At 39.9% G+C, this 27,877-nt stretch overlaps 2 protein-coding genes across 3 annotated transcripts in view; both read left to right on the forward strand.

Moving 5' to 3' along the window:
- Positions 1 to 5,278: 5,278 nt before the first annotated feature.
- On the forward strand, positions 5,279 to 15,500 carry gpr135 (G protein-coupled receptor 135). 2 transcript variants are annotated; one of them, XM_088355045.1, is made up of 3 exons: positions 5,279 to 6,370; positions 11,856 to 12,052; positions 12,152 to 15,500. In XM_088355045.1, exons 1-3 carry the CDS (start codon positions 6,267 to 6,269, stop codon positions 13,168 to 13,170), a joined length of 1,320 nt encoding a protein of 439 aa, XP_088211171.1. In that variant the 5' UTR covers positions 5,279 to 6,266; the 3' UTR covers positions 13,171 to 15,500. The 2 variants fall into 2 exon arrangements, with proteins under 2 accessions (XP_088211171.1, XP_088211170.1); XM_088355044.1 differs by having other exon boundaries at positions 11,856 to 15,500.
- A 2,205-nt stretch (positions 15,501 to 17,705) lies between these two features.
- The window catches only part of LOC148351486 (disheveled-associated activator of morphogenesis 1-like), a 52,000-nt gene continuing 41,828 nt past the window's right edge, over positions 17,706 to 27,877 (forward strand). The window contains exons 1-6 of the mRNA XM_088354321.1: positions 17,706 to 18,042; positions 20,275 to 20,481; positions 21,661 to 21,750; positions 26,196 to 26,267; positions 26,377 to 26,471; positions 27,537 to 27,756. Coding sequence (XP_088210447.1) covers positions 20,299 to 20,481; positions 21,661 to 21,750; positions 26,196 to 26,267; positions 26,377 to 26,471; positions 27,537 to 27,756 — 660 coding nt within the window. The 5' untranslated portion in view covers positions 17,706 to 18,042; positions 20,275 to 20,298. The remainder of the gene's footprint in view (positions 18,043 to 20,274; positions 20,482 to 21,660; positions 21,751 to 26,195; positions 26,268 to 26,376; positions 26,472 to 27,536; positions 27,757 to 27,877) is intronic.

Below are 27,877 nucleotides of genomic sequence, written 5' to 3' on the forward strand. Positions count from 1 at the left end.
ACTGCGAGCTGAGTGGAGTGCTGAGCTTTTAATAAATAGTGAGCAGGAACCAGCCGCAGCTCCCTTTCTTCCTTCTTATCTATGATGCACTGGGCGAAGGCTCGACATGCATTATTAAATCCGTGGTTTGTTAAAATAAAGCAGACAATATACCGCGTGAACTCAGGACTACGGAGAGCACCCGATTAAAAGCTGCATACTTAGATTTAAGAATGAAGCTAAATTTTGTCTTTGTACAAGCCACACTGGATATTAAGTCGCAGGCTTGAACAGCCATAAAAATGAACAATTTCTTACATTTCAAGCCCGGAGCACACCTGAACCACAGTTTGGGGTATTTGGCGCCACGCCTCTGCCTGCACACTTGACACAGTTTTCAGCTGCGACGTTTGCAGTACTGCTTTGAGTTGTTTACATCACGTGTTTTCAGATTACAATGATCAGCACATATTTACATCAGCACTGAAAGAAAACGTGAATGAGGGCTATAACTCTAGATGGCGCCACGATAACCATACTGTGGAGAATAATGCCAGATTGCAACACAGAAATGTTTTTTGTGTTGTTGTCATTGGTGGTTTCCGCTGTAAGGGACCAAATTGCATTCGCTTGTTATCGTTCCTTGAGGATTTAAGGAAAATTCAGCGACCTAAGATTGAAGCGGATGATATGGTAAGAGAAGTTTAGCATTTGTTATATATAACCTGGACTGCTGTTCAATTCACATGTATAAGTTAAGGACTTAATATGTGGGTGAAATAGTTGAATTATCATATATTGTAAATATCAAATCATCTCATCTCATTAGCTGCACCGCTTATCCTCAGTAAGGTCACGGGGGTGCTGTTTAATTTTGATATCCTGTTTCTATATCAATCCTGTCTGTCCCGTCCTGTCCGGTATCGACCCCATTTGTCCTATATCCGCTCGGGCGATTGGTGTCGATCTCGTCAGTCTCTGGCTTCCTGTCTTTCCACGCCAGACCGCTGCCTAACGTGCATGACTACCCGTTTCCCGTAAAATAAAACCTTGTGTGAGAACATCACGCATTTGGGTTCCATCCCTGTTCCGGTTCATGACATCCTGTTATGTATTTTATGCATAATGTTTGTAAAGTCTCGATCAAGACGTTGCCCTAGCATCTCTATGGTGCGAGCTAAGATACAGTGCATCCGGAAAGTATTCACAGCGCTTCACTTTTTCCACATTTTGTTATGTTACAGCCTCATTCCAAATTGTATTAATTTAATCTCTTATCTCAAAATTCCACACAAAATACTCCATTATGACAATGTGAAAAAGTTGTTGTTTTTTACTTTTTTTGAATTTATTAAAAATAGAAAACCAAGAAATCACATTTACATACTTATTCACATCCTTTGCCATGAAGCTCAAAATTGAGCTCAGGCGCATCTTTTTTCCACTGATCATCCTTGAGATCTTTCTACAGCTTAATTGGAGTCCACCTGCAGTAAATTCAGTTGATTGGACATGATTTGGAAAGGCACACACCTGTCTATATGAGGTCCCACAGTTGAGTGTGCATGTCAGAGCACAAACACCAAGCATGGAGTCAAAAGAACTGTCTGTAGAGACAGGATTGTCTTGAAGCACAAATCTGGGGAAGGATACAGAAACATTTCTGCTGCTTTGAAGGTCCCAATGAGCACAATGGCCTCCATTATTCGTAAATGGAAGACATTTGGAACCACCAGGACTCTTCCTAGAGCCGGCCGGCCCTCTAAACTGAGCGATCGGGGAAGAAGGGCCTTAGTCAGGGAGGTGACCAAGAACCCGATGGTCACTCTGTCAGAGCTCCAGCGTTCCTCTGTGGAGAGAGGAGAGCCTTCCAGAAGGACAACCATCTCTGCAGCAATCCACCAATCAGGCCTGTATGGTAGAGTGGCCAGACAAAAGCCACTCCTTAGTAAAAGGAACACGGAAGCCCGTCTGGAATTTGCCAAAAAGCACCTGAATGACTCTCAGACCATGAGAAACAAAATTCTCTGGTCTGATGAGACAAAGATTGAACTCTTTGGTGTGAATGCTAGGCGCCATGTTTGGAGGAAACCAGGCACCGCTCATCACCAGGCCAATACCATCCCTACAGTGAAGCATGGTGGTGGCAGCATCATGCTGTGGGGATGTTTTTCAGCAGCAGGAACTGGCAGACTAGTCAGGATAGAAGGAAAAATGAATGCAGCAATATATAGAGATATCCTGCATGAAAACCTGCTCCAGAGCGCTCTTGACCTCAGGCTGGGGCGAAGGTTCATTTTTCAGCAGGCCAACGACCCAAAGCACACAGCCAAGATCTCAAAAGATTGGCTTCATAACCACTCCGTGAATGTCCTGGAGTGGCCCAGCCAGAGTCCAGACTTGAATCCGATCGAACATCTCTGGAGAGATCTGAAAATGGCTGTGCACAAACGTCTCCCATCCAACCAGATTGAGCTTGAGACTTATTGCAACGAAGAATGGGCAAAACTGCCAAAAGATAGTTGTGCTAAACGTGTGGGATCATATTCAAAAAGACTTGAGGCTGTATTTGCTGCCAAAGGTGGATCAACAAAGTATTAAGCAAAGGCTGTGAATACTTATGTAAATGTGATTTCTTAATTTTCTATTTTTAATAAATTCAAAAAAATAAAAAATAAAACTTTTTCACATTGTCATAATGGAGTATTTTGTGTAGAATTTTGAGATAAGAAATTTAATTAATACAATTTGGAATGAGGCTGTAACATAACAAAATGTGGAAAAAGTGAAGTGCTGTGAATACTTTCCGGATGCACTGTAGTGTGAAAAAATAATGATAAAACGGAAGAAAAAATAAATTAAAAATAAGCAGAAAAATTTAAATAAAAGAAAAAGGGGGTCTTTTTGATCAATGTGTTACCAATAATAATGTAATATCGCGCGCAAGATCCAGTAGCCTAGATGGTAGTGTGCCCGCTTCGAGACTGGGAGGTCGCTGGTTCGCGCCTCGGCCGAGTCATACCTAATTGGTAAAATGGCGGCGCCCTCTGTTGGCTGCGGCTGCATCGACTCGCTACAACGGGTCAGGTGTATCGACATTTCGTTCTGTGTACATTGTTACAAAGAATGACAATACAAAGGAAATTATTATTATTTTACAAAACTATAATATCATTTATTATTTTCAATCCTTACTGAACTTTTAACTAATTTAAACTTTAAATCTTTTTATATTAAGCAACTTCAAAATCAGACAACTGGAATCCCAACACGACACAACGAAATGTCAATAAATGTGTCTTGGGCAAGTACAGCCTGGCGGCGTGCATCACTCTCAGACCAACATGTTTCCACCCTGGACAATATTGAACTCAACATATTTTCCTATGTGAGGATAAGCTCAACACTGCCTTCTGCCGGAGAGAAAGCATAGTTGCAGTTTTGTAAGGTAGTACGCAAAGATGATTTGACGACAGTGAGACCCTGAAGCCAACTTCAGCGTCGTCAAAAAAAGGGCCCAGTGAATTACTTAGCGCCTCCTAGTGCTAAAACAAACCCCTTCATTAATTAAAAAAAACCCAATATTGGTTTGGATAATAAGTGAAAATACATGAACTATCATATAAATGTACATTTTGTAATTACTCGAAGGTCGAGAAAATGTCATTTATTTACATAACACGAGCCTCATCGAGAGGTAGCTGATGATATGGTCCGCCATCTTGTTGCTAAAGGTACTCAAGAGCCCCTAATAACGTCGAGGTCCCTGGTAGCAGTCATCAACGTCATCGTAGATTGTTAATATTGTCACGCCCCGCTAGCTGATTACATTCTTGACGAAGCTTTTATTTTTTCAGCAAACAAACACAAATTATTATTGTTTTTACTCTACTTAGTCCGTCTTGCTGTGAACAGATAGGTGCCACGTTGTTTTTGTAAGGTTCATTATCGCTTAATACACACCTGTCAACATATACAATGTATCCTACACGTCTTTTGATAATTTAAAAAAATATGTTTTTGAAATATCCTGCTACTTATAATAAGCAACACTATATTTACTGTGAGCGGTGGATGAAACAATAAAGATGCCGAAATAATTGGTTGGGTTGTTTATTTGGTAAATAAAATAAACGTGTTTTACACAAGTTGTTTTTATTCTACATAGTCTGTCTTGCTGCGAGTAAATAGGTGCTTTTTTATATTTGGAAGATTTATTATCGCTTAATAAGTTGAATTACAAACATTAAAAAGGGAAGCAATCAGCGATAGATAGATAGATGGGTGAACTCCCACAAATTTCCCTTTGCCATTAGGTTTTAACGTTTGTATTGATTAACATTAGTAATAATTTGTATAGCTGATTTCATTTGTCGAACTGAATGTCTGATGCATATATTGTGGTGTTACCACGGCAACTCTACAAAACGTCACCAAGGATGCGGACATGTACAGAGTGAGGTAGGGATGGGAATTCCGTCTTTTTTAGATAAATGGCTTTTTCAGCTCACCTCACTGCAAAGTGCCGTCTCTTTCGGCTCTCAAACGGCTTTTTAGATTTTTTTAAATGATATATTGCCAATAATATAAAAACATCGTGCCCCAAATTCGTCAATTTTGAAAATGTGTTATGCCACAACATTAAAAGATAAAAGGCAAAAAAATAGATAGAAAGGGATGGAATAAAAGGGAAGAAAAGAAAGACATTGAGAGAAAGTGAGACAAAGACATGGGAAAAGAGACAGGGACAGAGACAGAGGATGAGAGAAAGAGATGTTAAGAGAAAGAGAGAGTAAAAGGGAGACAAAGAGAAAGACATTGAGAGATAGAAAGATAGTGAAAGAGAAAGAAAGAGAGAACAAAGGAGAGGGGTGAAAGCAATCTAAGAGAGAGACAGCGAAAAAAAGAAAGTGTGAGAACTAGTGAGAAGGAGGGTGTGAGAGAGATAGAGAGAAAGAAAGAAAGAAAGAGTCAAAAAAAGAAGGAAAGGAAGTGATGCGATGATAAAGTGATACACCGAGAGAAAGATAGAGAGAAAGAAAGAGCCAAAAAGGGGGATGAATGAGAAACAGACACAAAGGAGAGAGGGGAAGAAATAGAGAGAGAAAATGAAAGATAGGGGAACGAGAGGGATAGATAGAAAGTTTGAGAGAGAGAGAGGGGGGGGGAGAAACCGGCTCCTTATTGATGTGGTTCCGGCACTACACGTTAAAAGTAAAGAGTCTGCTTATGTGAGCGTTTGGTTCACGAACGACTTATCCAAGTGACGGCGAGGGTCTTCGATCTGTGTGGGCGGCGTTCATAACTCATCTAAGAGGGGGAGCGCGCAACAATGCGCCAGGATTTTTAAGAAAACATTGGATAAACGCTTCATTTTGTACTCTATACTTGCTTGGGTAAATGGATGTGCTTTAGAATGCAAGCAGGATGGACACTCGGTGTTTGCGTAAGCCATTTTGATGCACCTGGAGCTTTATTTTCCGGAGCAGAAGAGGCTTCGCGTTCCTCAAGCTGGAGCGATTAATCGGCCACAAATGAAAGACAGACAGGAAATCTCGATTGCTTGTTTGATGCAGAGGAAAATTAACCCACACTATTTATAATTCAAAAGACAACGTCCTTGCATTTGTCTTTTTCTAGTACTTTGAGCGCTGTTGCTGTCATGAAGATGCGTATCAATAAAAAATACAGGCCTCCGCATAAACGACAAATGCATGCGAATTGTTAGCCTTTTGACTTTCTCTGATTTAAAAGTAAAACATTTTAGTGGGGTGACTATAGTGTGATAAATGTAGAGCAAACAGAACAGCAATCAATGAATATGTGCAATGCTTGTCACAGTTACCCCCTTAGCTCTACAAAAAAATGCATTTTTACAATCAACAGAAAGCCTTTTGTTTACTGACAAAATACTGATTCTGTTTACTTACAGTGGGTCAATGAAAACCTCACATGGGACCCATGGAACAGATAAACTATGATTAGCAAAAGCAAATATTGTTTTAATGAGCCATGTGAGTTCCTGGGGATGCAAAAAATATATATTACCATCGTTCAAATTGGATGAAATAAGCAGTCTTTGTGTTACTGTTACACATCGATACAGAATTGAACATCGGGGAAACACTTGGATTGTACTCTCATACTTTCATCAATGGGAGGTAGACTTTTTGACCTAGCATTTCAAACACTATCAATAAACGGAGACAATCGTCCGTTGTTTTGTGAGGGACAATGATGGGGACTGCGTGAAGGGATGGGCCCTATTGTTGTTTTGTTTCTCATCAATGGAGGTGGCCATTAGCCCTGCCCCATTTGGAAGCACTGGCAGGAGAACCACTGACATGTCCGTTTTAAGTGCCACCAACCAGCTGAACACCGATGCCTCAAGGTAATTCCTTAAAATCTTGAGCCCTTGTTGTCAATTTATTGTTGAACGTATAAGCCTGCACTTTGAAGTGAACGACAGAAGACGGCTACCCAAAACACTCTCTTTCTCTCTCTTTTTCTCCTATTTCCTCTTTATCCCTCTTTCTTTCTTTCTCCTGCTTTCTCTGTTCTTCTCTCAAAAAGTCATAAAGATGGTGACTACAGAAGGTATTAAGAAAATGATCACATATTTACGGCTACGCCGAAAGAAAAGTGAAAATGAGGGCTACATTGTGTAAAATTCAAGCCGTATATTTCTAGACAACCATATGGTGGAGAATAGTGCCAAATTGCAACACAGATTGGGTTTTTGTGATGTTGTCATTAGTGGTAACCCCGGTGACAGACCGAATTGCAATCGCTTGTCATCATTCCTGAGAGAATAAAAGCCACTCAAGTGGCCAGACAATGACTCGGATGCTACAGATAGAAAACTTAAGCGTTTTTGATGGATATCTTAGGCTAGGTTCACACTGCAGGTGAAATCTGATTGTTTTTGCACGGATGCGACCTGTATCCGATCAACTTAAGTCTGTCAGAACGGAACATATCCAATTTTTTCACACCAGGCCCAGGCCACCTTCAAATGTGGTCCTAAATACAATGAATATCCGCCCTTTTGAAAAGCGACTTCTGTGTGAACGGTCAAGGCACATTCATGTCACATACACATTATTGATAGGCGGCAGTCGTCACTATTTTGCCTTCAATTAGGTGGGAGGGAGCGGACGTATCAACATCCATGGCGGACGAAAACACTGAGTGTCAGGATTTCAAATATTCATGGTAGATGAACAGTTTTTTGGGGAACTCACGGAACAGCCAACATCCAATCGCATACAACTGGATTCATGACATGTTGACCAAACAACAGCGATAGTACCCTCTAGCAGTAAAAAACAATATTAGCATTAAGATTACACAGCATTTAATGGGAGGAAAGCGAGGTAAGATTTAAGCAATATTTTGGGAAGAATGCTCTGCTGTTAATGCTGCATTCCAGAAAAGTGGAAAGTGGGAAATCTTCAACCTGCGACCAGAAAAATGTCACTGAAATTACACTCTAGGTGGGAGGTCCTAGTCACAAAGTCGTAGCAAAAATATTTACCCTGACTTTATCGATTGCTTCAATTTGACTTCACTCGACAAAATAGTGATGCCGATGGACAACGTACGGAGAGTGATAAAACATAAATTAAGGACCTCAGCCGCCATTATTCCCCATCAATTTGAGCGCTGGCGAGAAGGCAGATGAGCAATATAAGGAACAACTTTTCGAGATCAGCCGTCTTTGCTGTTTACATTCGCCTGGAACGTTAAGGTCGGATCTTGTACCATCCGAGTGGTGGAAATTTGACTTCCTACATTTACGGAATGCAGCATAACATCCATGAGTACTTCCGCAAAGATGAGCGCATCACGCGTGACGTCACGTGTCCTCTTAAGCTCTGGAGTTTGAACCTAGCATTACGCTGCTGTTCAATTCTTACTTAATTATTTTAATTGAGGACTTGTTTGGTTGTTGAAAAAGTTGAAATATTGTAAGTACGTTGTATATATTCAGTAAAGTACTGTCAAACCTCCCATTTTGCTCCGGTTATGTATTTTATAAATTATGTTGGCAAGAATATTGACTAATTTATCCAAAAGGCGTCATTAATGTTTTCAGATCTCACCAACGTGTTTAATATTTAGAGCCCATGCATTATAAAAAAAGAGTAGCTCTTTATTTTTTTCGGCACTGCCACACAAAAAAAGAATAAGCCGAATTTTTTTTTAAAGATGCAGTGTCTGGTATTTAGAATTTACGGTTGTTCTAAAAAGTGAAAACATCACATCAAATTTGACGAAACAACAAAAAAGTCACAGAACAAAAATAAACGTTTATTTTATGACATTTACGCCAATGTTAAGTTTTCAATTCCATTGCCTTATCATAAAATCTCTGTAAGTTTATGTTTAAAACATTTGTAGTGCAGAAAATCCAAAGGTTTTAAGATTCAATTTTTTAATATATTTTAATATTGTCACAACCAGAACAGAAGGAGGACCCAGATGCGTAACGTTTCTCACAAGTTTATTGAGATATAGAGGAAAATCAGTGCCAGCGATCTGGTGCTCGCTGGAAGAGGGAAGCAAGTCGCTCACGGGATCGGAGCGTGTACTTAATGCGAAAGTGCCTCTTCCGGAGCAAGAGATTGTAGCGTGGTTGGACGGTAAAAACAGGTCGTTAGCCGGGACGGGAGATCAGAACGTGGTCGGGGTCAAAAAACAGGACGTTAGAAGGGACGGGAGATCAGAACGTGGTCAGGGTCAAAAAACGGGTCGTAGCCAGAGACAAACGGGGAAATCAGGAACGGACGAGTGGAAAACAAGTGACAAAACGGGACAGACGGGAGTCAGAGTAAAAACATGCTTGCCTCGTGTAAACAGAGGTTCGCTGACGAACTGACAAAGGGCGAGTGAAAGCGCTGAGCTTAAATAGGAGGGGGGACCGATCAGGTAACCAGCAGCAGCTGGTGCCAAACGAGTGGGCACAGGTGAGTGCAATGAGTAATCGTGACAAATATAGATTGCATTTGTGTTACAGGAAGTCAAAAAATGATTTCAACATTTATCTTTAACATTATCTTTAAGACAAAACTACTGAATTAAAGTATTTGAGTAGTGTTGTGCTTCTCGGGTCAAATCCCTGAAGCGTGTGCTGAGTAATGTAGATGTTGATGGCTGTGACATTTGAAGCCCTGCAAAGCGGGTACAATACGTGAACAGAAAAATGTATAACATACTTAGGCATGTCAATAAATGTGGAGTGTAAAACATGCTCTAATTACTAAATAAAACCTAGTTACACAACATTGATATCAATGACAATAAAGACAATTCAACTCTTATCTCGACTGTATGTACTGTATGCAGAGGTGGGTATAGTAGCCAAAAAATTTACTCAAGGAAAAGTACTGTTACTTCAGAATAATATTACTCAAGTAAAAGTAAGTCAAGTCATGTTAATTTATATAGCCCTTAATCAAAAATAGTCTCAAAGGGCTCCACAGACCACAGATTATTGCAAACCACAGACTATTATTACACCATTCCCTGATCAAAAACCTACATGAGGGCAAGGAAAAACTCAAAAACCTCATCATGAGGATGACCAGGCTGCAATGGATGCTGCAATAACAAAAAATACACAGATATTGTCAACATAAAATATAGGTTATTCATATGCTATAGAATACAAGTGTGTTCTAAGCCTAGATTTAAACAGTTCCCCTGAGGTTGGAGATCGAATCTCAGGAGGAAGAGCATTCCACAGCACCCGGTCCCGAAAGGAGAACAATCTTGAACCTGCGGATCCCTTCTTGGCTCTTGGGATCATTAGTAGACCAGCGTTTTCAGAGTGGAAGCTCCAGACCGGAACATAGGGGGAAATCAAATCTGAAAGATATGAGGGAGCAAGTCCATGCATGATTTTGTACCAACAGAACCTTAAAATCACATCTTAAGCTAACAGGGAGCCAATGCAGGTTAACTAAAATCAGGGTAATGTGTTCAAACTTTCTTGCCTTAGTTAAAAGCCTCGCTGCAACATTTTGTACCAGCTGAAGGCTCTTGATTTTGGACTTTGGGAGACCGGAGAGTAGTGCATTACAGAAATCGAGACAGGAGGTAACAAAAGCATTTATTTCAATCCCCGCATCCAACTGAGACAGCATAGGGTGAATTTTAGCAATGTTGCGAAGATGGAAAAAAGCTGTTCTAGTCATATTCTTAACATGTGTTTGAAGGGACTGTTCGGGGTCAAATATGACACCTAAATTTTTGACCAAGTCACTCTAGGTGATATTACATTTGTCAATGTTCAGAGAAGTTTTTGAGAACAAGTCACGGAATTTAGATGGACCGATAACTAAAATTTCGGTCTTCTCAGAGTTAAGGAGCAAGAAGCTGAGTGACATCCATTCTTTTATCTCAGTGAGACAGGCCTCCAAATTTCCACAGTTTAGTGTGGCAGATTCCTCCATCGGAAGATATAGTTGAGTGTCATCTGCATAGCAATGGAAACTTACATTATACTTGCAAATAATATGCAAATGCTGAAAAGAAGGGGGCCAAGTGTCGAGCCCTGCGGAACACCACAAGTAACACTAAAGGGTGTCAGATGTCATTTCAAAACATTTAACACAGTGCGTCTTATCTGAGAGGTATGATCGGAACGATAAGAGGACAGTTCCTGAGAGACCAATCCAGTAGTCAAAATTGCTCATGTACTAAGTAACTGAAGCAACGTCGTATTAATTGATTTAAAAAACAAACCCCCCCAAAAAAACAATCAGATCATCCAATTGCCAAAAAATACATTCATTTTAAAATCAGGTTAAAATAATCAATGTTAAATTCAAGTGCTTTGATTAACAATAAAATGAAAATAATACAAATCAAATAAATAAATTGAGCACATGTAGCACTAAGTACCACATTAAAAGCCCAAATACTTATCTTAAGAGGCTCTGCAAGCAGAACAACAAGCTAGCCTATGAACTCAAACAAAGGAGACATTGCATATTTTAGCTTGTGTTTGGCACCCTTTCTAAGGGGAACATGCTTTTGATGTGAGAGCAGGGTGCTCCTTCTCTTCTGTGTTTCCACAGTTGGAATTATTGGTAAGCAACAATTTCCATCTGTTTCATCCGTAAATAACGTTTCCCCCACTAAAGTTGAATATGGTCACGTGACGAGGCTGCTACGTTTGATTGGTTGAACATGGTAGAGCAGAGACTGACAGACGCTTACTTACGTGAAGGGAATTTATTAAGTAACGAAGTAACGACTTCAATATTGCCTAATGTAGCGGAGTAAAGTTACCGTTTTTGCTTCACAAATTTACTGAAGTGAAAGTAAAAGTATAGGGATTTAAAAATACTCCTACAAGTACAACATTTCCCAAAACTTTCTCAAGTAAATGTAATGGAGTAAATGTAAATGAAATGAAATGATCTGCATTTATATAGCGCTTTTCAAGTCATGGAAGACTTCCCAAAGCGCTTTACAATGTGCTTCACATTTACCCATTCACACACACACACACACTCACACCAATAGCGGCTGTGCAGCCATGCAAGGCTGCCAACCTGCTTATTGGGGGCATTAGGGGTTCAGTGTCTTACCTAAGGACACTTCGACATGTAACATGGAGGAGCCAGGATTCGAACTGCGATCTCTTGATCCCAGGACGAGTGCTCTACCTCCTGTGCGACTGCCGCCCCTAGCTGTCCTGCTTAATGGGACCTTGAAATCACACCAAGACTGATTCTATTGAACAGCGAATAAGCTCCGTTACTACCCACCTCTGTTTGTTAATCTGTCCAACCCAATCTTCAGCGATCCAAAATGTCTTTCATTCCAATGGCTTAAACACATGTCTTTCTTTTTTGTTTTTAAAGAGTTATCTCTTCAGTAACCATCCTCCTGAACACCACCCCAGAGGTCACCGTATCAAGCACTGAAAAAGTACCAGGAGGCCAGGAGTCAACAACTTCATTCGTTCTGAGTGCTGCGGAGGAGAGAACAGTCCTGAAGGGCATCTTGGTGGCAGCTCAGGCCCTGGTTCTTCTTTCAATCTTCCTTCTCTCCACTCTTGGTAACTTTGCAGTCCTAATAGTTATCATCAAACACAGACAGCTGCGGACAGTCACCAATGCATTCATCATGTCTCTGTCGCTGTCCGACTTCCTCACAGCCATCTTATGCCTGCCCTTCTCCTTTGTCATGCTCTTCAACAAGGACGGTGTCTGGATGTTTGGCGAACGTTTCTGCGTGGCCAACGGGTTTTTCAACACCTGCTTTGGTATAATCTCTACCCTGACAATGACTTTAATTTCCTTCGATAGGTACTATGCCATCGTCCGACAACCACGCGCTAAAATTGGACGACAGAAAGCCACAAAGTTGTTAGTAGCCATCTGGTTAAGCGCGATTGTGTTCTCCCTTCCGTGGTATGTTTTGATGCAGAAGTCAACACAAGTCCATAAGCAAGGTTTCTACCACTGTATGTACGTTTTCCACTCCGGGACCTCGCATCTAGGAACGGCATATAGCATTTCCCTTATCGTCATTTGTTTTTTATTACCCTTTGCTTTGATGTGTTTCTGTCATTACAACATTTGTAAGACCGTTCGTCTCTCTGAAATACGAGTCAGGCCGGTGACCACGTACGCTTACTTGCTACGTTTCTACAGCGAGATGCGCACAGCTACCACGGTTCTCATAATGATAGTTTTTATCATTTTTTGCTGGGGTCCATATTGTTTGATGGGCTTGATCACTGCTTTAGGGGACTACACGTTCAACCCTGTGATGGACACACTAGCCATCTGGCTGGCTTGGACAAATGGAGCCATCAATCCCCTCATCTATGCATTGAGAAACCCTAATATATCAATGCTATTAGGACGGAACAGAGAGGAGGGATATCGGACCAGAAATATAGCAGCATACTTGTCCAATCACAACCACAACCGGGAGATTTGTCTCAATCAAGTGGAGAGGATACGAGACCGCTACGTGAGTCGGGTCGGAGTGAATAATAACTGCAGACTGTCAAGCTCAAGTCCGGGAAAAGGTGCTGGTGGAGATGGTGCAATGTGGGCTTGTAAAAACCCAGCAGTGATTTTCTGTAGGGATGTCTATTCAGAGAATAGAACTCTCAACAGCTTTGTTAATGCACCAATGACAAAGACTGCTGACACTAGCCTGTGATGGATGTATTCTTAAGTTATGTCTTATTTTTTGTCTTGATTACATTTTTTTCAGGTTGCGTTTTGTCGTGGTTGAGCGGAGACACATTTCCATTTAAATTTAAGAAGCTGATTTCATCATCTAGATTGTTTTTGTTTTTTTTAATATTTATCTCATCAAGTATTTTTAACCAGTATCTAAATTCAAACTTAAAAGCAACAATGAAAATGTGTTTTTCTCCTTTGGGAAATTCTCTTTGTGTCCTTATGCTGCATTTAAAGTAAACTGACTTTTTCAGTTCCCTGCTATGAAGTGAACATGGTAACACACTTGAGAAGAATCAAAGTTAAAAAGTAGGGTTTTCGATTGCCTTTTCTAATCAAACTTCACTCAGTAACAGTGACCATTCACCTAGAATTTGAACGGCATAACAAAATAAAAACATTTTGAATCATCCATCCATCCATTATCTGCACCGCTTATCCTCAGTAGGGTCGCGGGGGTGCTGGAGCCCGTCCCAGCTATCTTTGGGCAGTGAGCAGGGGACATCCTGAACTGTTTGCCAGACAGTCGCAGGGCACACAGAGACAGACAACTCACTCGCTCATTCACACCAGGGTACAATTTGGACCGGCCAATTAACCTAACGTGCATATTTTTGGAATGTGGGAGGAAACCCACGCAAGCACGGGGAGAACATGGAAACTCCACACAACTCGATCTCATGACCTCAGAACTGTGCCTCACGTGCGCTAACCACTGCGTTGCTGTGCTACCCCATTTTGAATCAAATTCTGTAAATTCTAAACTTCAGTGCAGGTCATCTGTTTTCGGACCATGATGGCGATTACAAAGACAAGCACATATTTACTACTGTGCCAAAAGAAAATGCATATTAGGACTGCGTCGCATAAAATATAAGCCGTATATTTCTAGATGACAAAGCCAATTCATCCATACTATGCGGAATAGTGCCAGATTGTAAATATTGTGTTGCTGTAAAACATCTACCGCAGCGTGAGCTGCGACAAATATTAAAAAAAGAATCGATAATAACCTCATACAATTATTTAGGAGTATAGCCACATTTCATTCAGCAAAAATCCCTTAATTTGTGCACAAAATCCATTCCCATTTCTTTTCTCAATAATTTATTTTCTATTGCTATTCAAGCTAATGCTTGAGGTTTGGCCTGTCCCATTTCTGGCAGAGGTGGTCAGTGTAACTCCAAACTTTACTCAAGTAAATGTATTCTTCCTTCAGAATAATATAAATTATGTAAAAGTAAAAAGTAGTCCTCCCATTACTAGAGTAATAATTGAAGTACTTGGTGAAAACATTACTCAAGAAATGAGTAACGGCAGCAACATCTTAGTTCCCCAAACAACCATTTAATTGGATCATCATATCATCAAAATCCATCCCATCCAAAATAAATTGCATTTAATTATAAAATATATAAAAATAATCAAGGTAAGTACCTCAAAATAGTATACATTAAACAAATAAATTAAGCACAATAGCACATTTAATGCCCCAGTACGTTTTCAAATGGCTCTATAGGCAGAACGAAATCCTAGCCCCTGGGTTGGCAACCCAAAATGCCAAAAGAGCCATATTTGACAGAAAAAAAACACATTTGTCAGAAAAACCTTTTATAAGCCTTATAATAAACTCAACACATGCTGTATGTATATTCACTAACTATCGAAATGAATAAGTGGGATGCAGCACATTCTGTGGAGAATGACGCGACTCTGTTGTGGTTTATCGCCTTCAACTTTGCTATGATATTAAGAAATTACGGAATGTTTCATCCTTTCTATCAAATAAAGAAATGCAATAAAGAGATCTAATTGTTCATGTCATTTTTATTTTGAGGAAAAAAATGTGCATAATGTGCCCCTTATCTGGCCAATAAAGAGTGCAATAAAACACAGCATGCATTTATAGAAATAAAATGGCAATCTTTTAAGAAAAGATCCATCTATCCATTATCTGCACCGGTTATCCTCAGTAGGGTCGCGGGGGTGCTGGAGCCCATCCCAGCTATCTTCGGGCAGTGGGCAGGGGACACCCTGAACTGGTTGCCAGCCAGTCGCAGGGCACACAGGGACAGACAATTTGTTCACTCATTCAGACCTAGGGACAATTCCGACCGGCCAATTAACCTGACATGCATGTTTTTGGAGTGTGGGAGGAAACCCACGCAAACACGGGGAGAACATGCAAACTCCGAACAGGAAGGTTGGTAGTTGGATTTGAACCCATGACCTCATAACTGTGCCGCACATGTGCTAACCGCCGTGATGCCGTTTTGAAAGGATAAAGTGAATAAAATCACAAATACAGTTCTGTGTAGTTATTTTTCTCTTCTTACCTTCGGGGTCCATGGTGGATCACACGTGCACGCACACACACACACAAACAAACAAACACTTTTCTACCTGCACAGCTCCTTTAAAAGGGACGGGGCTTGACCTACACAGCCCGGCTCTCAGTGAGAGCCTCTCACTCAAGGCAAGGGGACACGGGAGAGCATAGAAGGAAAGGAAAAGAAAATAAGCAAAGAAGAAATGCGTGACTTACATAAGAAGCAAGTTCAATTTAGCCTTGTCCTGGTTTTGCACCCATTTTTCCACCTGTCCGTTCCTGATCTCCCCGTTTGTCTGCGGCTACAATCTGTTTTGATCCCGACCACGTCTGCTCTTCCGTCCCGGCTTACGACCCGTTTTTTTATCCCGACCACGTTTTTGTTTTCCTGTCCTGGCTATCGACCTGTTTTCCGTCCCTGACACCGCTACCTCCTGCTACGGAAGATCCACATCCGTTTTCGGATCACGATCCAATTGCGAGAGCGACTTGCTTCCCTTATCCAGCGAGCAACGGTTCTATTCAATAAACTTGTGGTTAACGCTACGCATTTGGTTCCTGATTCCGTTCCGGTCGTGACAATGTCCCTTTAACTTTCTTGATAAGGCAGGGGGCTAAAACTCCTTGTGAATTTGAGACCCCTGCTTTAAATTCTTTATAAGTGACTAAATAGTAGCATCAGTAAAGGTCATGTAGAGAAATAATTCACCAAAGAAATAAATACTATTTGAAAGTTTAAGTTTATACACAGAAGCACACAAACATCCTCCTCTTAATGAATATACTGTATATTTCGAGCTACGAGCCGGTGTGCCCTGCCTTCAAAATTTAAGTACGAGACACTATTTCATTTTTATGGCTTTATAAGCCTGCGTCCTAAAATCCGGTGTGGCTTGTACAAATACAAAATTAAGTTTCGCTCCTACAGTTAAGCACGCGGCTAATAATCAAGTGCGCTCTGTTGTCCGAAATTTACGGTACTAGTAACATGGTTAGTGGCCATGTAGAGAAAAATAATCCACTAAATAAATTTAGTTTGAGGCATGTATTATCAAAGCTGCGGTCTACATAAATTTAATCACAGGCACGCGTGTGCTCAAAACCTATTGGGTGAGGTCGGGTGTGTCTGCCTTAGGCAGGAATGCAGTAGCGTGTGTTTTTTGCTCTCTGCATAATTTCCTGCACTGTCTACAATGTGCTAGTGAAGGGAATTCCAACTCTCTTTAGAGAACCGGCTTTTTTAGCTAAGCTCTGTTAAGAGTGATCAAAAATATGTACTTAATAAAGCTCTTTTGACTCGCGAACGGCTCTTCAGAATTTTTCGTTTTGTTGCTTTAATCCATATATTACGGAAAGTGATGTAATATTAAGCACAGAATGATTGATTCATCAGTTTATTACATTTCATTTCACTACTGTATTACAATATCCTAACTTTAAACTCATTCATACTTTAAACCTTTGTGTACCAAGCAGGACTTTAATGTCAAGCAACACAGAAGCCCTGAGAAACACTCAACACCACAAAATGTAAATTAAAAATATGTACTGGGTTTAAGTATTCTTTTAAGAAAATAATCCTGAAAGCATTTTTATTATTATAAAAGGTTTAGCGGTCGCCACTGAAGATTGGCATTTATAAAGTACTTCATCATTGAGGACAAATTTGGCTTCTTCTGTTAGTGATAGAGAGAGAGAAGTTGAGAGAGAGAGAGAGAGAGAGTGAGAGAGAGACAGAGAGAGAGAGAGAGAGAGAGAGAGAAAGAGCGCACGAGAGAGGGAAAAATTGAGAAATTAACGACAGAGAAAGTGGGAGAGGGAGAGAGAGAGATCAAAAGTACAGAGAAAGGGAGAGAGAGAGAGAGATAGAGATAACCATAGAGAGAGAAACAGAGAGAGAGGGAGAAGAGAGAGACATAGAGAAAGAGAGTGAGAGAGAAATATAGAGAAAGCGAGAGAGACAAACAGATAGAGGGATAGAAACAGAGAGAGAGAAGAGAGAGAGAGAAAGAGAGTCTGAGAGAGAGAGAGTCTCAAAGGGAGCTGGCTCACTATAAAGTGCCAGCTCATAGAGCCGTTTCGTTCCCAAATGGCACATCACTATTACATGCCTTGATTTGTTAGTTTCGGTATATGTTAGGGAGTTAAAATGTAGCGTGGCCAGTTTCAAGAGAATACAGTAATCGAGAAAGAAGAGACATGGATTTATGGAAATAGATTGCATACTATAACTATTCTTTGGAAGTTTTTGGCACTTGTAGACTTCATTTTTTACCCAGGAACTAATTTTATTGGGGTTTTTCTATTTTCCTTGTGATTGGATCTCCTCTGCTGCTCCACTTCACAAGAAATATGTCAGCAAACGCTTCGGAATTGGGAAGTTTTGCTTTTCTTGAGGTACTTGGATGACACTTGTATACCATCCGCTGACATCACCCAACACCAGTAAAACCCTGGGAATGCTTAGGATAAATATGGTATTGCAGTGCATAACATTGATGCAAGTCTAATTCCACAAAGGTAAGTCAAGTCAAGTCATTTTTATTTGTATAGCCCTTAATCACAAAGAGTCTCAAAGGGCTGCACAGGTTATTGCACAGACTACTATTTCAGAATATTATTACACCATCCCCTGATCTGAAACCAACATGAAGGAAGTTGAAATTCAAATTTCATTTTTTTAATTGGTTCGTCTGTATTGTCATTGATGTCAACATAGTAAAACATAGAATGCAACGAGATTAGGCATGGCCCTCCTAGTAAACACGTACTAAAGAGAGAAAAATGTGATAAAAGACTGTCAAGAACATTTTACCTAGTTTGTGTATGCTTATTATTTTTATTACTATTATTACACCATCCCCTGATCTAAAACCTACATGAGAGCAAGTAAAAACTCAAAAACCTCACCTTTCTAATTTTCCAGAAAGAGCGACGTGAAGTTGTATTTCCAGTCCATTCAAATTATTCAATCTTTTTAGGAAATTTGTAATCAATTTGTATATAAAAACACTTACAGTAAAGCAATGGTCCCCGAATCACAGCCCACTGGCCGTAGTCGGCCTGCTCCACATTTGGTCCGGCACCTTGAACAATAGCAATAACAGTATTTTGATGCAAATTGTTTTTAAAAAATAAAATAAAAACTCAAACTCTGGTTTGTAATGAGCTCTGGACCTGGGGTGCCAAGGAGATAGCAACAAACTCTTACCACTGGACTACCAGTGACAGATGACGTGTGAAAAGGCATTGGCCGTCAGACTTTTGGTAAAGAAAGTTGTGTCTTTACAATGTCACCAGTCACATATCTTTGGAAAGTGCAAACACTTGGGGTTCAAGATATGATGACCATTTACTCATCACAGTAACATCACTATCTGTCTGAAACAGGATACCTGAAAAACTATAAAAACGGAATAGCTTACCCAAAAGCGCTGGGAACCTTGACTCATGATACAATTCCCCCAAAATCTGGTCTGGTTATATTCATGAAAGTCCAGTGAATCCTGTATTAGTAAAAAGGTCATGACCAATTCAGTTACAAAGATCTTCAGCGAATAGTGACCAATTCAACATGGATTGACACATTGGTTAGACAATGAACATCCCAACGGAATTTTACACAATGTGATGATCTGTATTGAGAAAAGAGGTGAACGCAGACATGTGCACATGCAACCAGGGATCAATTTTTACACCTGTGTATTAAGCGCAAGTGTGCGCAATAATGGATTGACTTCTAGTAAGAGAAGTCAAACATTTACAACTCTCTGACAATGTCTAAAACTTGGCCACCGTAAAATACACAAATGTTTTTATGGCTGTTACAACTGGTGTCAAACCTGTTGGAGATGTTTCCAGGCCCCAATTGGTTTCATTAGCCACTTACACACACACCATCCTGCCCCTTAAAACTCCTATATATATATATATATATATATATATATATATATATATATATATATATATATATATATATATATATATATATATATATATATATATATATATATATATATATATATATATATATATATATACCAAAAACCATACACTGTCACGACCAGAATGGAATCAGGACCCAAATGTGTAGCGTTAACCACAAGTTTATTGATAGAACAAGGAAGGGCAACGCCCGCGATCCGGTGCTTGCTGGATGCGGGAAGCTAGTCGCTCACACTATCGGATCGTGATCCGAATACGGAAGTGGATCTATCGGAGCGGGAGATGGCGGTGTCAAGGACGGAAAAAACAGGTTGATAGCCGGTACAAGAGAGCAAACGTTGTCAGGGTCAAAAACAGGTCGCAGCCAGAGACAAATGGGGAGATCAGGAACGGACGGGTGGAAAAAAGGGTGCAAAAAGCGGGATCGACGGGAGTCAGAGTCAAAATGCTTGCCTTGTAGAAACAGAGGTTTGCTGACGGACTGACAACAGGTGAGTGAAATGACTGGGCTTAAAAAGGACAGGGAACCAGGTAGCCCGCAGCGGCTGGCGCCAAACGAGCGGGCACAGGTGATCCAAACCAGTCATCATGACACATACCATCACCATTGTCTTGGCTTTGCAGGTATGACAATAAGCTTAGTATGAAGCAACATAATAAGAAACATTCCAGGACCTATTCATCTCCGAGCCACATGTACACATGAAAAGAGCCATTGGTTCCCAACCCATGTGTTACCCGATAAATCCAGTAAAATGGTCTATGAAAATGTATTTTTATTTGACGATTGAACTTCTTTATTTTTAGGTAAACACGTTGATAGGAGCAACGATGAACTATCAAGAACCTCCGCAAGAGCGGAACTTTTTGGCTACCTTATTTTCGTGCTGTTTCAAGAATAACGACCAACCGGAAATCACCCACTTCCAAGATAATGTCAAAACTGCAGCGCTAGAGCCCACTTTACCAATGCCTCCACATGAAGAGCTGGATTTGATGTTCACTGAGCTTGTGGTAAGTATGAGTACACAACTACCGTATTTTACGCACTATAAGGCGCACCTAAAAGCCTATATTTTTTTCAAAAGCTGCCCATGCGCCTTATAATACAGTGCGCCTTATATATGGATCAATATTAAGTCGCAAGGTCTCGCAACAAAGGCAAGCAGCCGCCGACTAGATTTTTCCTCGTAGGCGATGCAGTCCGCGGTGTATGCTGGGATACATATGCCGGCCTTTCATTTCCCAGCCAATGTGTCAATCATTATTTGAATCGATCACTATTGGCTAAAGTTATTCGGAGGTAAAGAAGGCGGATCCTTTTTATCATTTACAGGCTTGCATAGGCTAGAGGGGCGAAACAGAGCCTGCAATTGGCCAAAAAGATGAATGTGAATCACAGTTTGGTTGCACTGCGGCATTTGAATCAGTCACTATTGGCTAAAGTTATTCGGAGGTAAAGGGGGCTGGTCCTTTTTATCATTTACAGGCTCGCATAGGCTAAAGGGGCGAAACAAAGCCTGCAATTGGCCGAAAAAGATGAACGTGAATCACATGTTCGGTTGCACAACATTTTTTGGTCTTGTATTTGTAAATATTTTACTCTCCTGGATTTACTACACTCACGGATATAAGAGGACCATGGTTGCACATTATTATTGAACGCAACGACTTCAGTGACCTACTCCGGCTATATATTTTCCCAGTATCTTCTTTCAGACTGACCTCGATGTTTCTGTGATGAGTCTATTTTTAAATTAAACTCAATTCCAAGTGTTTATTGTCATATGCACAGTAATGTTGCGAGCGAAAAAGAAAATAGAAACTAAGGAATGGTTGGCATTTCTTGAATCCCAAGACTTTAACCTTCCGAGTGATATTTGGAACGATGCATTTGAGTGACATCGTACGGACACCGCATGCGCACGTGTCTACGACACATATTTGCTTCTTTGCAAGCTTTCGGAATGTTAAGGGGGTAATAAGTTTGACTGAACTATCTGACTGTGTTGTCGACGTTCCCATTGTAGCGCCTTATAATCCGGTGAGCCTTATGTATGGAAAATATTGGACCAAAAACTATTTTTTGGGGGTGCGCCCTATAACCCTGTGCGGAAAATACGGTACTTGGTATGCCTTCAAATTGATTCAACCCCAACTGATCTCGTTTTACAACATTTTCATTTATTTTAGGATGAACTGGATCTCTCCGAAGAGCACAGATCTGGCATGTTTGCGTTGCCAGCTGAAAAGAAATGGAAACTTTACTGGAGTAAGAAGATGGTGAGAAGCTATTAACCCTCTTATTATACATGGGGGTGCTTAGGGCCCCATTTCAAAAGCGCTATTTAAATTACCGTAACTCCGTGACCGATGGGCTATAGAGAAAATGGCAACGGTTCTGGGAAGAAGAGAACACGGGCTTTGCGGCAATAAATATAAAAAAAATACAATCTAAGTAGTTCTCTAAATTACCCACAAGGTGGCAGCAACTTCCCACAATGGTATTTCACAGGCATCCACGTGTGCCAACAGAGCAATCACAGGCTAGAAATGATACTGACAGGGCATAATAAACAAGTCCTTTAAAAATTACTTTACTAGTTTGGATTGTCATAGGGGCAATAAATAGGGGTACTCGTTTGTCATGTATGATGTGTGTCTCTATTTAAGGAATTGCTTCATCATCTTCCATACAGGCCCCTGAAAGAGCAAGACTCAAAACCATCCTTGGAATATATTTATATACAGTTCAAATCCCCAATTTATGTTCTCTTACAATGAGTTCATGTTCAGTTCCAGTACCTGCTTCTTTATAATCCTGAACTATCCAAACTCGTTTTTTGTTGTTTTTCATGGCAAACTGTTATTACATTGTCTTAAGACATATGTATGGTAGACAGATATACATAAAAAAAAATCTACTTTCGAAATACAGCATAAGTACTACAGAAATACTGAAAACTATGGAAATAAATACTACATACAAATGACTTCAGAAATACTTTAAGAATGGTACAAAAATAAAACTACAGTAACACAACAAAAAAACTAAAGATCTTCAATAAAATCAGACTTCAGGAATACTTAGAATAAGACCTGAAACAAAACTACAGTAATACTTAGAACTAAATAACAAACAAGGTGCTTAAAACGGGACCCAATATACGATTTTGCTCTAATTGTGGTCGTTTCAAAACCAATTTGATGAAACTAATCTATTTAAAAAGAAGTATAACATGTCACATGCGGCCCCCGGCTCCAAATAGTTGCCCACCCCTGGAGTAGAACATGGAATGAGTTCTCGTAGGTATGCAAATGAACAAGTAATAGGGGGCCCCAAATCCAATTCTGCTTAGGGCCCCATGAAGGCTTGAGCCGATCCTGATGGTGGATGTTGCCTTTCATGGCCAAAATAAGAAAACAATTTCCAAATGACCTGTATGATACTTGGTCAAAGGGTTTAAGTAAATTTGGACTTTTTATTTTTAGTATTACTATTTCTTACTTCATTATGGCAGGGGGGTTTTGGGGTTTTTAAAGGTTATTGATCTATATTCGTTATTCATTATCCATTATCCGTTATCAGTCAGTTCATAATACGCTACAAAACCTAGGAGCCGGGACACTTACTCTCAGCCAAAAGAGAAAAAGGTAGAAGCCTGTACAGGTGACAGTTATCAACATATGTTAAAACGTATCTTTAATATTGAAGCAACTGCTGAGTTATAGTCAAGGGTGTGAATTTGGTCTGGACGGAGTTGACGTGTCTCCACCAAACTAATGTGATCACTTAAAAAAAACAACGATCAATCAACGTCTCCATCACCCAGCAGCGCAAAAAGGGTTAAATAGCCTTTCATGCTAAAGCATTGACGCATAGGACCAACGGGATTGGCTTTGCTTTCCCCTGTTTCACGTGAGACTTATGTTTGGTTATGATTTGGTCCCCACCAACGTCGAAGTCACACTCACATAATTTTTATACCATTACTTCATTCCTCGAGGAAATATTTGCAAAAGACTGTAGTTAATCAGTGAATTACTGCACTATACAAGAAAAACAAAACAAAAGACTGTCCATGATGAGGAAAAACACATGACTTTTTGCTGATGATGAGAATTCAGCCTCTTTTTTGAGAATCGGCTATTGTGGCCCAGCTCACTAGAAAGAGCTACAAAACAGCTCTTCAGATTTGTTTTGTTTCTTTAAACCATATAAAACCATCCATCCATCCATTTTCTGCACCGCTTATCCTCAGTGGGGTCGCGGGGGTGCTGGAGCCCATCCCAGCCGTCTTCGGACAGTGGGAAACAGACACCCTGGACTGGTTGCCAACCAGTCGCAGGGCACACAGGGACAGAAAATTTGCTTGCTCATTCAAACCTAGGGACAATTTGGATCAGACAATTAACCTCACATGCATGTTTATGGAATGTGCGAGGAAACTGAAATGTCCAGGGGAAATCCACGCAAACACGGGAAGATCATGCAAACTGTACAGGAAGGCTGGATTTGACCCCATGACCTCAGAAGTATGCCACTGACGAGCTAATCACTCATCTATAAAAAAAAGAAACAAAAAGATAGATAAGAAACAAAAGAAGAAAAATGTAAAAGAAGGAAAAAAGAAAGGAAAAAAGAAGAAACAGGTTTTTTGGGCGTCCATCTCGTTGGCATGTTACCAATAATAATGGTAAATTATGCACTAGATGAAGTCCCAAAAGGGAAAAAAAGGAAAAGTGAGGGAAAGAAAAAAAGGATGAACATTTTTTTTTTTCAAGAGTTCATTGTGTTTGTGAGCCACACATTACTATCTGGAAGGAAGCCAGCTTCTGATTGGTGGGGAGGTGAATGATATCATTCACTTCAAAGAGACACCATTTTGAGCCGTTGCGTTTGTAAACAAAGCATCATCATATCAAAGGGATCCGGGTACTGGTTGGTAGGGAGCAGGCTCCTGTCGTTGATTTCAAAGAAGCGTCTCTAAGAGCTGTTCTCTTCACCAAGGACAACATCACCAGTTGGTGTTGTGTGGTCTCGGTGCGCAGCTTGTCGTGTTCTCAATGTAGGGATTTCATGCATCACAGGTTTCCTCTAAGCTGCCACGGGACTGAGTGTTGACACAAAGTCTGTGAGCGTAGCTCGGCACAATGGTAGGCAACATCAATTCCAAGTGTGGCAACTGAATCATTATCAAACATGTCCAAAACCAGACATCAAATTCTGCTGGCTTTCCAGCAACACTAATTAGTTCTTCAAATTTAAATGAATCGTCATATTGGAATGGTTGCACGGCCCACATTATTACATAAGATTTCCATCCATCCATTAGCTGCACCGCTTATCCTCAGTAGGGTCGCGGGGGTGCTGGAGTCCATTCCGGCTATCTTTCGGGCAGTGGGAAGGGGACACCCTGAATTGGTTGCCAGACAGTCACATGGCATAGAGAGACAGACAACTGACTCGGTCATTCACACCAAGGGACAATTTGGACCAGCCAATTACCCTGACATGCATGTTTTGGGAATTTTGGAGGAAACCGAAGTGCCCTGAGTAAACCCACGCAAGCACTGAGAGATGCAAACTCCACCCAGGAAGGTTTGATCTTAGGACCTCAGAACTGCGCCGTGCACGAGCTAACCATTGCGCCACCGTGCCACCATATCAGATTTTCATTTTTTAAAAATCATCTAATGTCGTGTAATACTAACATTTTTGTTGATTTATTTAGTCGGTTGCATAATACAGAACTGTATTTAATCGTGAGTACAATGAGCGTTCAAAGAGACTCCAAAATACGTGTTTTTTTTTTATTTATTTTCTTTGTTCTACTCTTAAAAAATGAAAAATTTAAAGAAAAAGTTTCATTTTTTTTCATTTTTCCCAATTTTTCCCCCTATCTTTTTACTTTATTTTCCTTGTACTTCTCTAGTTTCCATTTTTTCTTTTATTTGTTACTTCTTTTTATCATTTTCCTAGCTTTTACTTCTTTTTTTCTTAAGATTCCAAACCAGGTTTAAAGCCAGGGTTACAAATTGAAACAGGGTTCGTTTAGATGGAGAGCTAGGGTTTGGGCTGCAAGTTAAGGTTTTAAACTGATTTTAGGGTTTCAAAATAAGGTTGGGGCGAGAGTCAGGGTTTGAAACTCAGGTTTAGGGTCTCGTTTTTTTGATCGGTGTTGAATTTCTACTTTTAATGCTACTGGTAATGGTACTCTCACAGAAAGAGAGATAAAAGAACGAGCAGATGCTAACAAGCCATGCTAATGTCTGAATGCAAACAAGCATGTGCTAAAAACTACATTATATATATATATATATATATATATATATATATATATATATATATATATATATATATATATATATATATATATATATATTTGCAAACAAGCATGTACTAACAACTACATGCTAATGGGAAAAGGCTAATGAGTAGATCTTAACGAGTCATGCTAACGACTACATATAGGAGCCCAGCATCAACTCTCACATTTGCCCCTGGGATGTTCAAGTTATTTCAGGAAAATTAAAGTCGGCTGCTGTACATTTACAGTAAATGCTTGTTACACTCAGACGGTTATTGAATATAAATTACAATCTTAAATTAGAAGGGATTTTTTTTTAAAATAAAAAAAATGACCTATTAGAGTTCGTTTAAAGATGTGGAATGAGGTTTTTAAAAACATCTCAAAAATTAAGGCCAAATGATATTTACATTTCAGGAAGTAGAGGAAAATAAAGGAGCTACCAGCTGGCCAGAGTTTTACATCGAGCAGCTTCGGTCATTTGGCGCGGTAAGTAAAACGGAGGTAGCAGGAGCCCATTTCAAATCCACTTTTTGATTTGGCCACAGGACAGTAGATTAAGGTGCTTAGTTTTCCTATTTGTTTGTTGTCATGTCAGCGAAATAGCCTATTGGCCGTGGAGAATGGCGAGGATCAGGGAAGACAAAGGGTCGTCGAAGGCCTCAAGACAGCTCTGAGGACACAACCTATGAGGTACCTTGTTATTTGTGTCCACCGCCAATACTCTCATATCGTATTGCAGGGGGTCCCTGACGTGGGTCATTGTGATTTCCTAGTAAAATGTTGTTGTTTGCCTGTGGTTGACTGAGTCAAATTAACCCGACTCCCTACTTATCTCACTTTTCTCTTTCTATCTTTCTTTCTTTCTTTCTTTCTTTCTTTTTTCCCTCTCTTTTCCTTCTTTGTATTACTATTTCTCTTTCGTTCTCATAAAGCAAAAAAAGAAAAAAACACAAAAAACCCCCCAAAAGAATAAAAGACAAACTGAAAATCGGAACAAAAGGTAACTAGAAATGTAAACAGCTTAGGAAATAAAAAATAAAATAACAAAAAAAAGAAAAAAATAGGTAAAAGGCTAAAAAGTGTTGTCTTCAGATTAAAGGACATAATCCACTTTATTATTCATAATACTTTGTTGATATTATCGATATCAAACCTTTACTTGAAAATAATACAATAAACCCTCTTTTTTCGCAGGGGGTTGCTTTCCAGTCAAAACCTGCTAAGTAGAAACTTTTATTTATTTACTTACTACTCAAGAACAAACCCAATTTACAAGATGAAGTATTTATTTAAGAAATAAAAGTACAATACTTTATAACTTTGTTTTTAACAAATTAGTCAAATTAGAATTTTGAAAATAATCTTGCCATTTTATTGCAAAACTATTTGGAATACGGACACTCCACTTTACTTTACACGATACTTTGCCGCTATCATGTGAACGTTATGAAAAACTACATGTACCTCCTAATTCTGTCTTATAGAAACCACATATTTTTCCATTATCAAACATTTTTGAAACTGCGCTAGGGAGCCGATAGGGAGCGCCAAAAATCCGCTTGTGGCTCCAAGTTTAGTGGGTTGGGAAATCCAAATTTGTTGGAGATGGAAAGCATGCTTCTGTCTTTAGCCAATCAGAAAGCAGAATACAATGAAAGATGAAAATCCCCAAAGTACGCAGGGGTACTTTTTTGCATGTTTGTTGCTACCTGATTCATATTATACAGATTGACTTCTTTATTCAATCTTCCACAGGTTTGTCACAAGGTTTATCGACTTGGATGGCTTATCATGTATCCTAAATTTCCTGAAGTCAATGGACTACGAGACAACAGAGTCTACCATCCACACATCATTGATTGGATGCATTAAAGCTTTGATGAACAACTCACTGGGCAGAGCTCATGTCCTAGGACACGCTGAGAGCATCAACATCATTGCACAAAGTCTTGTAACAGAAAACATTAAAACCAAGGTACGCAAATGGACAATTATCGAATCCTATATCATGTTTTACTCCAGGTCCACTTTGGATTTAGAGCATAGCTCAATCTGATGTGGTTGTATTGGGTAGTACAATTAAAAATAAGGGCTTA

The sequence above is a fragment of the Urocampus carinirostris genome, chromosome 15 (genome assembly GCF_059441175.1).
Source record: "Urocampus carinirostris isolate Australia breed hairy pipefish chromosome 15, RoL_Ucar_1.0, whole genome shotgun sequence".
In the NCBI taxonomy this organism is placed as follows: domain Eukaryota; kingdom Metazoa; phylum Chordata; class Actinopteri; order Syngnathiformes; family Syngnathidae; genus Urocampus; species Urocampus carinirostris.